The sequence below is a fragment of the Saccoglossus kowalevskii genome, chromosome 13, assembly GCF_978046115.1.
Source record: "Saccoglossus kowalevskii chromosome 13, keSacKowa6.1, whole genome shotgun sequence".
NCBI classification, from domain to species: Eukaryota; Metazoa; Hemichordata; class Enteropneusta; family Harrimaniidae; genus Saccoglossus; species Saccoglossus kowalevskii.
The window spans coordinates 14,377,859-14,393,043 of record NC_140653.1 but is presented as its reverse complement, the minus strand read 5'-3'; the positions used below and the strand labels follow the sequence as shown (position 1 = coordinate 14,393,043).

At 36.5% G+C, this 15,185-nt stretch overlaps 1 protein-coding gene across 1 annotated transcript in view; it reads left to right on the top strand.

Annotated features, from left to right (window-relative positions):
- LOC102802217 (uncharacterized) overlaps nucleotides 1-13,481 on the top strand; it is a 37,622-nt gene extending 24,141 nt beyond the window's left edge. The window contains exons 7-12 of the mRNA XM_085507324.1: nucleotides 7,518-7,925; nucleotides 8,167-8,598; nucleotides 9,292-9,714; nucleotides 9,953-10,387; nucleotides 10,761-11,183; nucleotides 11,826-13,481. Coding sequence (XP_085363450.1) covers nucleotides 7,518-7,925; nucleotides 8,167-8,598; nucleotides 9,292-9,714; nucleotides 9,953-10,387; nucleotides 10,761-11,183; nucleotides 11,826-11,902 — 2,198 coding nt within the window. The 3' untranslated portion in view covers nucleotides 11,903-13,481. The remainder of the gene's footprint in view (nucleotides 1-7,517; nucleotides 7,926-8,166; nucleotides 8,599-9,291; nucleotides 9,715-9,952; nucleotides 10,388-10,760; nucleotides 11,184-11,825) is intronic.
- Nucleotides 13,482-15,185: the final 1,704 nt, after the last annotated feature.

The following is a 15,185-nucleotide window of genomic DNA, read 5'->3' as shown; positions in this document are numbered from 1 at the left end:
AATCTCCGGTAAGGTATACTTAGTAGTACGTGACGTTCAGAATTTCCCCGCCCTGAATAATCGCGAAGAACAGACTGGCGTGTTAACTGCATAAATATGTATAATTTCCTTCCTGAATACAGAACTTAGTTGATCTAATCGTTAAGGCGTATGATACATTTTGATGTGAGTTAATTTGTAATGAATAGTTCAGCCAAACACTGAATTATATCATGATGGTGGTATGATGAATTATATTTTTTTTTCAAAATGATATTTCTGGATTTCATAGAAGTATATTTTCATTTTTTGGCCGGCTAATGTTGGATGTGCAAACCTCATTCGGGAACATGTATATTCGGTGTTTAGAATAAAGATGGGCAAAATGCTAACAGGGCAATCGTTTTTATTGATGTGTTGAAATTACGCCAATAGGGTATGCTTTTGATGTTTTTGTTAATTGAATGTTTTTGTTGTTGTTGTTGTTGTTTTTAAAAAAATTGTGTACGTATTTGAAATTTATTTAAAAAGCTGAAGAACCCTTGTATCATCAGAGGGACTGTGCATCATCATAAAAATAGCGGATTTTGCACGGAATAATGTTTACTTTCTCACTTGACTGAACGCTTAAAACCCAGAGTAATTAATAAACTTTATAAAATAGTCGGATGGTTGAGGTGATCTACTAGTATCACATGGATATGTGTAGTATAGTCAGATGGTTGAGGTGATATACTAGTATCACATGGATATGTGTAGTTGTAGTCGGATGGTTGAGGTGATCTACTAGTATCACATGGATATGTGTTGTTGTAGTCGGATGGTTGAGGTGAAATACTAGTATCACGTGGATATGTGTAGTTGTAGTCGGATGGTTGAGGTGATCTACTAGTATCACATGGATATGTGTAGTTGTAGTCGGATGGTTGAGGTGAAATACTGGTATCACATGGATATGTGTAGTTGTAGTCGGATGGTTGAGGTGATCTACTAGTATCACATGGATATGTGTAGTTGTAGTCGGATGGTTGAGGTGAAATACTAGTATCACGTGGATATGTGTAGTTGTAGTCAGATGGTTGGGTGATATACTAGTATCACATGTATATGTGTAGTTGTAGTCGGATGGTTGAGGTGATCTACTAGTATCACATGGATATGTGTAGTTGTAGTCGGATGGTTGAGGTGAAATACTGGTATCACATGGATATGTGTAGTTGTAGTCGGATGGTTGAGGTGAAATACTAGTATCACATGGATATGTGTAGTCGTAGTCGGATGGTTGAGGTGATATACTAGTATCACGTGGATATGTGTAGTTGTAGTCGGATGGTTGAGGTGATATACTGGTATCACATGTATATGTGTAGTTGTCGGATGGTTGAGGTGATCTACTAGTATCACGTGGATATGTGTAGTGTAGTCAGATGGTTGAGGTTATATACTAGTATCACATGTATATGTGTAGTTGTAGTCGGATGGTTGGGTGATATACTAGTATCACATGGATATGTGTAGTTGTAGTCGGATGGTTGGGTGATATACTGGTATCACATGAATATGTGTAGTTGTAGTCAGATGGTTGGGTGATATACTAGTATCACATGGATATGTGTAGTTGTAGTTGGATGGTTGGGTGATATACTAGTATCACATGTATATGTGTAGTTGTAGTCGGATGGTTGAGGTGATCTACTAGTATCACATGGATATGTGTAGTTGTAGTTAGATGGTTGAGGTTATATACTAGTATCACATGTATATGTGTAGTTGTAGTCGGATGGTTGGGTGATATACTAGTATCACATGGATATGTGTAGTTGTAGTTGGATGGTTGGGTGATATACTAGTATCACATGTATATGTGTAGTTGTAGTCGGATGGTTGAGGTGATATACTAGTATCACATGGATATGTGTAGTATAGTCAGATGGTTGAGGTGATATACTAGTATCACATGGATATGTGTAGTTGTAGTCGGATGGTTGAGGTGATCTACTAGTATCACATGTATATGTGTAGTTGTCGGATGGTTGAGGTGATCTACTAGTATCACATGGATATGTGTAGTTGTAGTCAGATGGTTGAGGTTATATACTAGTATCACATGGATATGTGTAGTTGTAGTCGGATGGTTGGGTGATATACTGGTATCACATGGATATGTGTAATTGTAGTCAGATGGTTGGGTGATATACTAGTATCACATGGATATGTGTAGTTGTAGTTGGATGGTTGGGTGATATACTAGTATCACATGTATATGTGTAGTTGTAGTCGGATGGTTGAGGTGATCTACTAGTATCACATGGATATGTGTAGTTGTAGTCGGATGGTTGGGTGATCTACTAGTATCACATGTATATGTGTAGTTGTAGTCGGATGGTTGAGGTTATATACTAGTATCACATGGATATGTGTAGTTGTAGTCGGATGGTTGGGTGATCTACTAGTATCACATGTATATGTGTAGTTGTAGTCCGATGGTTGAGGTGATATACTAGTATCACATGGATATGTGTAGTTGTAGTCGGATGGTTGAGGTTATATACTAGTATCACATGGATATGTGTAGTTGTAGTCGGATGGTTGGGTGATCTACTAGTATCACATGGATATGTGTAGTTGTAGTCGGATGGTTGGGTGATATACTAGTATCACATGGATATGTGTAGTTGTAGTTGGATGGTTGAGGTGATATACTGGTATCACATTGATATGTGTAGTTGTAGTTGGATGGTTGGGTGATATACTAGTATCACATGGATATGTGTAGTGTAGTCAGATGGTTGAGGTTATATACTGGTATCACATGTATATGTGTAGTTGTAGTCAGATGGTTGAGGTTATATACTGGTATCACATGTATATGTGTAGTTGTAGTCGGATGGTTGAGGTTATATACTAGTATCACATGGATATGTGTAGTGTAGTCGGATGGTTGAGGGTATATACTAGTATCACATGGATATGTGTAGTGTAGTCGGATGGTTGAGGTCATATACTAGTATCACATGGATATGTGTAGTGTAGTCGGATGGTTGAGGTCATATACTAGTATCACATGGATATGTATAGTGTAGTCGGATGGTTGAGGTGATCTACTAGTATCACATGGATATGTGTAGTGTAGTCGGATGGTTGAGGTGATATACTAGTATCACATGGATATGTATAGTGTAGTCGGATGGTTGAGGTGATATACTAGTATCACATGGATATGTATAGTGTAGTCGGATGGTTGAGGTGATCTACTAGTATCACGTGGATATGTGTAGTTGTAGTCGGATGGTTGAGGTCATATACTAGTATCACATGGATATGTATAGTGTAGTCGGATGGTTGGGTGATATACTAGTATCACGTGGATATGTGTAGTTGTAGTCGGATGGTTGAGGTCATATACTAGTATCACATGGATATGTATATTATATGTACATGCCGGATATTTTGTCTTTTACGCCTTGATGAGTCTGTCACAGGGTTCACAAAGAATCACGTGTAACTGCCCCTTAAAAGAAAAATAACATTGCATACTCCGAGCTTAGTATTAAAGCCAATCGGCGAATTTTGCAGGGGCTTATTGCCAGTAGCCCATATTCTCGAAACCGTGGCGAAATGAAACATTAAGCTCAGTGGTTAGTTTACGCATCTTTTAAATGTGTTTTGATTCACAGTGCATTCGGCAATCAACTGCAAGTCAGTTATGTGAATATGAATTGCATTCACTGGCAGCCGTACTAATGAACAAGTTGAAATCGCATTTAACGGTAGAAATATGATAATTCTTAAAACATCTACATTTCTATGAAAGGCCTCAGTACTCTATATTGTTTTAATTTGTATGTAGCTGTTGTTGTATTTTCTGATTTAGTAGTAAGTGCAATGCATATTTCATTAAATGAGTGAAACAAAGACGTGGAATTCATCACCTAAACTGAGTATAATAATTTGTCAAAATAGCAATAGAAAATAATATTTCTTTGGCATTACCCAATCTCATTTAATATACTTATTAGACAACAGAAAGACAGACAATATGCAGGGTTACATCCTTAAATGACGATTCACCGTGAATGGAAGGGGTTCACTGCTAAGTTGAAGCTCCTTGTGTTGGAGAGGTATATGTACATTCTGCGCTACGGAGTTCTCATTTCAAACTGTTTAAGCCCTCTTTTCAGTGTAATGTAGAACTATGTCTTATTATGACAACACATCTTCATCAAAATGTCGAAATTTGAATATCCATTTTAGTACAATTTACCCAAAATGGAGCCTGAGTTTTAAGACCTTTTCTAATATAAATAAGAAGTGGAGTTTAGAACACCTATTAAAACATACCATCTTACATATTTCGACATTGATTTTGCAAATAAAACATTCGCTTGAATGGTATCATCACACTGCTGTCATTTGAAATAAAATTTGCACTCTGAGAGAATTTATAAAGCGTTATTAGTGTACTGGAAAATGCCATTCTCTGTAATAGCACGGACTGTGACAAAACGTGAAACCGTGAGTTCTATATAAGTTTGTTGAACGTAAATAATTCCATTACAGCATTAAAACATGAAACTTAGTGCTGATGGTCAATTCAAATAATGGGTCAAATATTTTTTTAGTCTATGAAGACGAATCATGTATATTTTATGTAATAGATTGAGAGTTTCTTGTCACCCAGATTATTTGGAAATCTGTTTTTCAAAGCTAAATTTAGATAGCACCGCAGTTCTATTCAACCCACACATTTATAATTATAAGCAAACGCTGTTTTATTTTAGAATTATCTTGCGAGCATCATTGTTTGTTGTCATGAGAGTACTTCGCTAGGACCTACAGGACTCTATAGTAAACTTGTCGCTCTCCATGACCAACTTCTACAAAGTACCGAAAAATCTAATTGTTGAAAACATCACTACCGGTAAGTTGAAGATTATGAACTGGAACTCGAAGGCCTCAAAACACATTCTGTGCCCAGGAATATAACGGCACACGGCGTTTGAATCAGTCACAGTACCGACCGTTACATCGCGAGTCATCGAATAGTAGCACCGCAAACCAAGGGTCATTCAATAACCAAACACTCCCTTGCTCCCTTGCTCTGTCCGACTATGTGCGACCCGAGTCCACGTCGCGAGCTCAGTTTCTATTTACGAAATACCAAATATATTGATACTAATGGGCCCGGCAACGTTAAATTATAAGGTGCCACAACGCCATTGAACAATCAATACGTCACTTCCTGAGTCCTATTCGTGAGGTCGTATCTGTGAGGTTCTATTCGTGAGGTATATAGCGTGCGCATACATCAATTGGAATTTACGCATTATATCGACACCAGAGGGCGCATTACTCGATAAGCTCCGCTTTTTTATGGTGAAACGCATTTTGGGGAACTATAAAATTATGATGCAAATGTTATGCTGTATATTGATATGTATTGATTACTAGTAGTCCCAGGTTTCTTTTTCAAGAATACTCAATATCCATTGATTAATAGTGCCAATACACTAAGATTAATATCAGTACATGTGCGATAAGATGTCGGGTTTCTACCGATTGTAATCTAAAATAGGTTTTAGATTGGACCGTAAATTATGACACGAGTGGTGTATGAACAAGTATAATACCGTCCGTGTGATGACAGTGTTTAGTACCCGGACAAAAACAACTGTCATCATCTACACCAGAACGACTAACATTAATGTCATCATGTTGATAGGTAGTAATTGTAGATGCCGCAAATAAATGGTATAACTAGAGCACAATCAAATCAATCTTGGAATACAACTTGTCGATTATGTACAAATAAAATGAGATCGATGCGATGATGCGAATAAAACGTAGCAATTATAATCAGTATTCTATAAAGTTAGGTAATACATTGTTTATATATATGTCTTGTATATATGGTTAATCAGCCACGGTATCATGATTTATGACCTTCCTAATTGAAATGGAGATCGAAAATCTTGTTGACGCTGATGAGTATATTAGTGGTTTTGTCAAACAGGGGACTTCTCGCGGCGAAAACAACTGTGGGTTGACCGATCAATATACCAGCTGTAGTGGAATTTCTGAAAGAAGCGGGCGACGATTCTGTAATCATCGTGGTATACACTCTCTAATTACTTTGAAGTGGATACGATCGCATTGTAAATGGGGCTGTCTGTCAACAGAATTACGGGACTAAAACGTTGCACAATCCGACGCCAACCCCAAAACATTATATTATTCAACATTTTCAATAACTGAAGTGCGATTTGGAAAAGGGGCTAACACTTTTGAATAATAATGACAGTGAACAAAGTTTCAATAAATGGTGTGACTGGAATATAGCCACGTGACGGCCAAACAACCGGTTGATTAATGGCCGATTCATTCGCATTGTCCTTTCTTTTTGACGTCTAATTATGCAAAAAAAGTCCACATGCTGCCTCAATATATAAAACGTACCAGAAAACAACTCAGACGTCCTCCAATCTTATTCTGTCTCCTATTTTTGAGACAAACAACTAAATTTCGTTACAGACAATGGAAAATGTTACTGTTCTATAGTGTACATTGAAGACCTTCCACAAGATCATTATGTAAACGTGGGAAGATAACTGACTGGAAACTGTGTCAATATTTAAAATAGTTTCGTTCAAGTTGGTCCCATGGCCGCCGACTCGATGCGCAATTAACTGAGAGTGTCCTCTTGCGCGCCAATAAAATGAACGGTCTCAAATTGAAAATAACATTCTGATTTTTTTGGTTGTTTAGTTCAAAATCCAATTTTTGAAAGGGCGATGTTGTCACCACAGGCATAACTTTGGAAACTACAGCTAAACTTCTAATAGTGATTGTTTACCGCCAATTCATCAATTGAAATTACGCAAAAAATAAAAAAAACATGTTATGTCCCAGAAAATATTCACGATTCACTCGATCGTCATTAGCCTTGACCTTAATTGGATGTAAATCAGAATGAAACTCGAATTGGAATAAATATTGCATGATATATCCGAATCACAAAATTATCAAGGATCCATGAGTATTTGCGGCCAGTTTAATTTTAATAGACCATGAAATATTTAAAATAAAAGTTCTTCTTTTTTATAATTGAATGTCTATATGTAGGACTTTCACTTCACCAAACTATTGTAATTTCTAAAAATACACATTGATTCTTTGATAGAATGGTGCTAGCACAATGACTGACCATTTTTATTTCGTTCGTTGTATTAGTCGACATTCTTATTTTAGTAATCTAATGGAATGTCTTGATTTGAAATCATGCTACTTCAAAATAAATTCATGCTTTACATATTTATATGTTGAACAGATGGGGCCATTTGATTCTTCATGTGATTGTAATTTTAACTGTTTACACTGTACCGGCATTTGGTATCACACATGAAGTCTATTCATGATCACGAGTGTTCATTACATTTTAAAATAATATCACTTGTTAACAGGTAGTAGTAATATATTATCTGTATTACATTGGAGTAATTTTCATAGAAACATCTGATCTATTTACACATTTATTTTAGGTTCAATCACTGAAAACGTAATCACGCTTTCTGCCACTGATTTAAACATCCTCATGGGAACAAGGAAGCACTTTGAGTTGACCGTGGTGATATCTGTGATACCAGACAGTGCTGAGGTAATCGGAAATGCAGATGACTTATTTGAATTGATGACTTATGTCTCGAGCACAGATGGTACGACAACTTCGACCAAAGTGTCAGCTAGTATCCCTTCGACTGTGATATCAATGATGGAAGATGAAGCAACTACAATCGACGATGTGGGGGCAGACATTGATTTAAACAACCTGCCATGTGCCACAATAACTCTCCTTTGTGTAGATGTTGTACCTCGTATAACTTCGGGTTGGAAATGGTCAGACGATTCACCATTAAAAAAAGTGTGCGTCGGACCTCTGCTATGTTCAAGTGAGTACAGTTAATGTTAGTAGAAATATTATTACGGAGATATTTATGCATGTGTGAGATACTATACACTGTATCAGGAAGACCCCTTCGCATTTTACAAAACATAATTTTCAATGTGTATTCATTTATAATTCCTATCTCGAACATATATATTTCCCGGATTCTGTAATCATGCTAAAAACGTGCACACCTGCTGAACTAGTATTCACTACTGACACATATTACTATTATTCTAATGCAGGTCAAATACAGGCGATATCTGTTGCAGTATCCCCGACTAGCGGGACAGACTTGCACATTATTATGGGCACTTCAAAAGTTTATGATTTAAACATCGTCATCAACACTGGACCAGACACGTCTCTAATAAATGGTGCTGGCGACGATTTGTTCTCCGTATCATTCTACCTATTTCAAAGCCACGGCCAGCATGGTATAACTGGACCATTATTAGACGCAACAGTTTCTTCGGATGTGGTAACCGTGCAACCTAATTCGGCCACCATGCTGCTCGATGTCAGTAACCCTCACACTCCAGATGACCTGTTGGGTTTAGAGTGCGGTACCTGGGATGAGATTTGCGTGTCAATCTCACCAGCCTTAGGTTCTGGGTGGAAATGGACATTAAATATAGCTAAAATAGATACATGTACAGCCATAACTGGTTGTCAAAGTAAGTTAATTTTTATTATTATACATCTGTCACCGTAACGCCATAGGTTACAGCGTGTCGTAATTTTGCGGTATTTTACGGGGTAATTTCATCCTACCATTAAAGGAAATGCAAATTCCAAATATGGAATGATTACGCGCGTTAGCGTCCTCTAATGATAAAAACAAACATGGCTGCCACCAGGGTTTGACCGGACTCCACACAAGGAAGTTCGCTTATTCTGTTCTAAACTTTTTGAATTTCGACATTCCCATGATGTATCCGTGGAAGGAAAAGATGTATAATAATAAGGTTATTACGAGAATACTTCAGAGTATGCGCTTAGTACGCCGCGCATCAACCTCACTGCGCGTCCTCCGCTGTACTGTCTTTGTGCATACTTTGAGGTAATCTCTTAATAACCTCATATTATTTAGATCGTTTGACACAAGACCCATAAATGATACTCACGTTATGGATGCTACAGTTTTAAACAAATAGGGTTTCCGAATTTGTTTTTGAATTATGTCACATGTGTTAGTATTTGTATAGAGTTTGATCAATTTTAGGAGTATGTAACGGTAAACGACATGAAATTATTAATTATTATACCAGATCGTCACGTGAAATAGCATAACGGGTAATTAACCACATAGATTTTGAAAAAAAGACGATGAGATAACGTTAATTAATCTATACCTGTCAATTTTTCAGCGTTAATGAACCTAGATGAAATGATAGTGTCTGCAAGTGATGGTAGCAGCCACATTAGCATTGCAATGGGCTCTATTGCAACTCTTGTAGTTGATGTCACAATATCAACAGCGTCTACTTTAACTGGGTTACTTAGTGGTCGAGCTAATACTCTGTTTCAAATGCACATGTATCTGGCGGCGAACGATGACGGTACGGGTAATTCGCCTAAAGTAGAAGCTCGAGTGCCGCATGAGAGTTTGACTTTAGCTGATGCCAGTCGGCGCACCATCGAGGACGTGGAAGCGGATTTGGACCTCAGGTTTAGGGCATGTGCTGATTTTAGTTATACTTGTGTTGACGTAACGCCGGCGTCTCCTGATTGGTCCTGGCACGGTACAACTGGGCCAATGGTTGGATGTGTGAGAATAGCTCCGTGTGTCTGTGAGTAAATTATTATTAATGTATGTATATATATATATATATATATATATATATATATATATATATATATATATATATATATATATATATATATATATATGCAGACTGGTGTCATGTCACAATTTATAAATTTAGGATATAATATCTAGAAATGACAGATTTACTAAAACACTAGTCATTTTGTCTTCCAAAGTGTCGATTGCGCAATCAAATCCTAGGTTTCCGCTTCTTCATTCAGCTTCCAGTACTATAGGTGTAACTGTAGCGGGTAACTCTGCTGGAAACTTGGCACTCACGATGGGCACAACCAAGACATTTCATCTAGATGTCACTATTACAAAAATCAATGGAGATGATGTAAGTGGCAGCGACCTGTACGTGGTGAAAGTGTTTTTAGCGTCTAGTGAGTCTGGTTTACAGCCTTTCCCGAGTAGAAAGAAGACTGCGATTATTGCTGACAACACGGTGGGATTTTCAACCGGCACCCCTGCTTTACTGAACAACGTCATGGTCTCGATGAACTTCAAGAACAAGATCTATTGCCAGCGATCGAATGTAACCTACTTTACACATATATGTGTTGACGTAATCGCTAAACACACAGCTACCCCAAGCTGGGCAATTTCGGAAGGCAGTACGACTGAAGACTGTGTTCCACTCACCTCATGCCAATGTAAGTGGCGTTCGACGCGCATTTGTCAAATACGGTAGTTCAACAGCGGAACTAATCAATATGTGTTAAATATATGTGTCTTTCAAAATATTGACCTATGTTTGTGGGATGGCCGGGCGGATGTTATGGTGCACTACATTCCTCGTTAATGTATTCTGCTGTTACTTATCTGAATCGTATACTCAAGAAACTAGTCTACTCTGAATATGTTCTTTTATTCTGCCCTTTATTTCAATATTGATCGATGTTTGGTCGATGTACTTTCAAACATATCTATCTTCGCCAATTAATTGCGTGTGTATACAAATTAAAAATATACATTAGATATTCGACTTTTCTAAAAAAACAGAGTTCTTTTTTGTTTTTGTTATAGCTCAGCCATTATTGAGGTTTACAATCGACGGACTCGATATCAGGTCATCGGAAGATATGGTAGCGGGAAACGATTTCGATGTTATCCTTAGTTTTGAAGTAACTGTCATGAGCAGTGCCACCTCATCAAATTCCGACGAATGGTTAGTGAACGGTTTTCTGGCAACTTCCTCAACTGGTAGCGGAGCGACAGACGAGGTTCAGGTGGCAACACCGGAAGTATCTGAGAGCGTTACTCAAAGTGGCAATACTGAGACCGTATATACATTTACTGACCTGGAATTTACTATACCAGCCGAAAGTCGGTGTGGCGGCTTGTCGCATTTCTGCGTGAGTCTTGCTCGAGAAGCTACGGCTGATTGGTACTTTGATGCTTTTGATCCATTGCCTAATGTAAAATGTACGCCAATCACGTGTTCGACAGGTAAATGGTCATGTTATTCTAGGCTGTTTAATTTACTATTCAAGCTCAGTACTGAGCCGCATATGTTTCAGAATTCTCGACATCCAACATTACCTTTGAAAGTTCAACAAAACTTTCATAAAATAAAAAAAAAAAAACGTGTTAAAATATTATTTTTGCCATTTTCGTATTCGTACGTTAATTTGTAAAATATTTCCGGGGCAATATACAAGCATGTGAAATTAAACTGAGGTAAACAGGCTCACGATCGGTTGTACATTCCCCCCCCCCTCCATCTTCGTCGCGATTGCAATCTCGATGTGGTAACCATGGAACACGCCCGTAAAACTCGAAACTCGACTATTAGTTCTTTATGATTTATATATCTTAACTAAATCTTAGTATAAATAAATCTAAGGCACAGCCAAACTACGTCATTGGTCGCGCGCCCATACATAAAATGTATTCCTAACCTCAAACACCGAAAAAATCCGCAATTACCTCAAGTTACAATCAAAATAAAGTCAAACCTACTGAAATCAATCAAACGGCTTATTATACACGATTTTTTGCCATACGTTATTGGCTTATTTTATTTTGGAAATATAACATATAAATAAACGTGAATTTGTTTTAATCATGTATGTATTTGTTTGTTTTCAGATACTGCAACCACTGTTACATACAGTGCTGTAACTGGATTACTGGGATTAATTCTTTGTATATGGTTTAATAATTAGCATTCTCATAAATGAATATATTATGCACTAGATTTTAATTCTTATTGTATTCAATATTGCGATTATCGACCCTTTATAACAAACACGAAACTGACAGGTCGGGGCTTCGGCTTTATTGTGTCGTTCAGTGGATGTGACATTCCGATAACTCTCAACACCCTAAAAGTTTAACGTCGTAAACGGTCATTAAATTGAGCATAATAAAACATTATCAACATCCGTTTTCAATCAAGCGAAACAAAATACAGCGACAAAAAAATCAATATGTCAGACCGTTGCACATATAGTTTTCCCCAATGACAGTGACAACTGCGCATGCGTTTTAGAATCAGAGCATTACGCATAAACGAAATAGATAGACTAGGCAATGCGGATATTTACTCCGGTGAAGATTAAGCTTCCATGCCTGCTATATATTATTCGATATGAAGCCATTAGGATAATTGTTCTGGTTATCGCAAATGCCAAGAAAAAATATTACAAGAATTTTAGTGATTAAAGTATTCAGCAGTTTGTGACTTTGTTAAGCTAGTCGAAGACGTGTTAATGTATTTGCATGTATAATGAGTTGTACGTGGCGACATGCTCGCATTGTGATTTATCCAGATATTCTGAACATCTACCAAGTTTGATCCTTAAATCACATTCACTGTTTTCTCACGTTATTTTATTTGTCACTTATGATATATTTTCATCCACAACGTGTATCTGGCCTGTACATTCTATTTTTGTTAATCGTTCCAGCTTCTATTTCACTATTCAATGTATATTTATCAGGCAAAGTAATTGATGCAAATATATCGATGTTTGGCAATATAAGAATGTATACTATCACTAATATCTTTGAAAAAAATGATGTAATCGTCACTTGAAATAGCCATTCAAACAAGACACATGCTCCTAAGTGTAATTATTGTTCGCTGTGAAGGAATAAGAGAATTTAGTGTAAAATATATAATAATTTTGAAAATATATCATTCATAAGGTAGCATCTGTAGGTCAGTTGTTTTTCCCAATTAATGCACATTTTTATGTGCTTACCCCGTTATAAGGCAATCATATGAAACACGTCTCCCCTTTTGTTGACAGTTCACGTCGAAAATATATAATTGCATCATTCGTTCAAAGGTCCTTATTCAAATCAATTTAAATGATCACATCTTTACACAAAAAAAGAAGTAAAAGCCCAAGTCTCACGTGACGTGTAACGAAAACGTTTACGATCTAGCTCTTGAAAATGGTAGGGTGGGTTTATTGGAACCACATTTAGCTTTATTTAGTTGGCATTTTGTAAATAGATTATAGAAATGTTTTTGTATACATATTTTGTTTCACAGAAGTATGAGAAGCTATAGCTACTGCATTCCTGTTTAGATTTCACTGGAAACAACAGCAAAAAGTGTATGTGCTTTAGTAACAACATTCCTATAACCGATTATGACTAGGCTTATTTATTATTGCCAGCTAATCAAACCATTTATTTTATTTAGAGATAATTGAGTGCATGGCATTAACGTGATATGTATCTTTCGAAAATTATATATGTATAACAAGGTACAAATAAATTAGGCGAATGCAATATATACGTGTTAATGTTTTTATTGTTCTATAACCAAATATCACGATGAAATTCACTGTTAGTTCATCCACTATACTTACAGGCTTTATCAATACGTTGCTGGATGTAGTGTACAAACACAACTCAGCCTTACATGTATCTAGTCTGTGGCCAAGTTTCCAATTAAATACAAATATGGGAACGGAATAGAACAAATGCCATCATTTCAAATACACTGATTTATTTGGTTGATTACATCAGTGTGTGTAAGTATCGCATGAACATACTTATAACGATGTGGTAACTAATTATAATGATTCATTATTTGTGGTTGCCATGGAAATACAACCGTATACATTCAATTAGCAGCAATAATATTTGACTTGATGCATACTGCCGTGTGCATGCCATGGTATATATTTGTAAAAAATGGAGCAAATTTCCGGATTGCGTGGATTTAGTGAAGATATTGAGATAAGATATGTTCACTTGGTGCAATTTGGAACACAATTACATTTGCAAAATGAACGAACCAACTCTTGCATAACAAATACCGCAATATTATCCGCAGATGTACGGCCATCTTTCCACAGTATAGTGAACAGTTTTTGGCAATTTCAGGCTATTATCGAAAAAGTTGCCAGCCATTAGTCAATAACATAAATTAAGAATTAACAATTACTTCACCGACATTACCATTAGGCACAAAATAGTTGAATGTCATCCTTTCATGACAGATATTATAATCATTTGTAATCGAGATGATTATTTCAGTCTACTACATATCCTGACATAACGCATAATTGATAAAACAAGGTAGTGGAATATTGATGTAAATGTGTAAACAAGGTCTGTTTTGTTTAAGTTGTCCCAAATGATGTTTCTTGTGCTTCGTGTGGGTAGAACAATAAATAAAAAAAGTTCACATTAGTAACGACAGTTTATTATTAAGAAACACGTTATTAAAACTAGACAATTTTAAGCATTAAGAAATTAGTATGTCAGGCTTTCAAAAAATCGTAATAAGTACACATGTAGGAAACGACTTTTGAAAATATTTATTATATATACTACAATTTATTTGTCACGTGACGTGGTGGGCGGTAATCAGGATTTAATAGTTTTCCATTAAGTGACAGTTATTTGAGAGGTTCTGCGTAAATCATGATTACTACGTCTTTGTATGATAGTTATTCGTTTTACGAAATCCTGTATACAAATTACAAACATATTACAAATGTTCAACTATGCATACTCATTTCTACACAATTCTATATTGTCTTACCCGTCTTTCTCGATTTAATTGAAATATCAAACAGAATGCTTCAGATTTATCTCGAATGATTATGCATAGTCGAGAGCGCGTTTGATTATGCATAGTTGAGAATTTCAAACTCTGGCAGCAAAGAAAGGAAATGCAGCCCTGGCGTTTGAGGGCGCGAACGCATGCGCAGATTGACACAACTTGAAGGCTAGTATCACAGAGAATAGAAATTGTCAAATTTCGTCATAAATGCGTAAAATCTGGAAAAATATATGATTTATATGTAATCGGACAACATTTTGCGATAGTTCAATGTCTTATAAGCACTCGTAACTGGTTTGGACAAGGTATTTTGTATTTTGAGGTATGATTTTCCTCCCTTGTCTTATATATAGTGCAAGCTGATGGAAACAAGTATTATTGATTTTTGTGGTTTCGGGGCGTGATGATTAAATTTAATA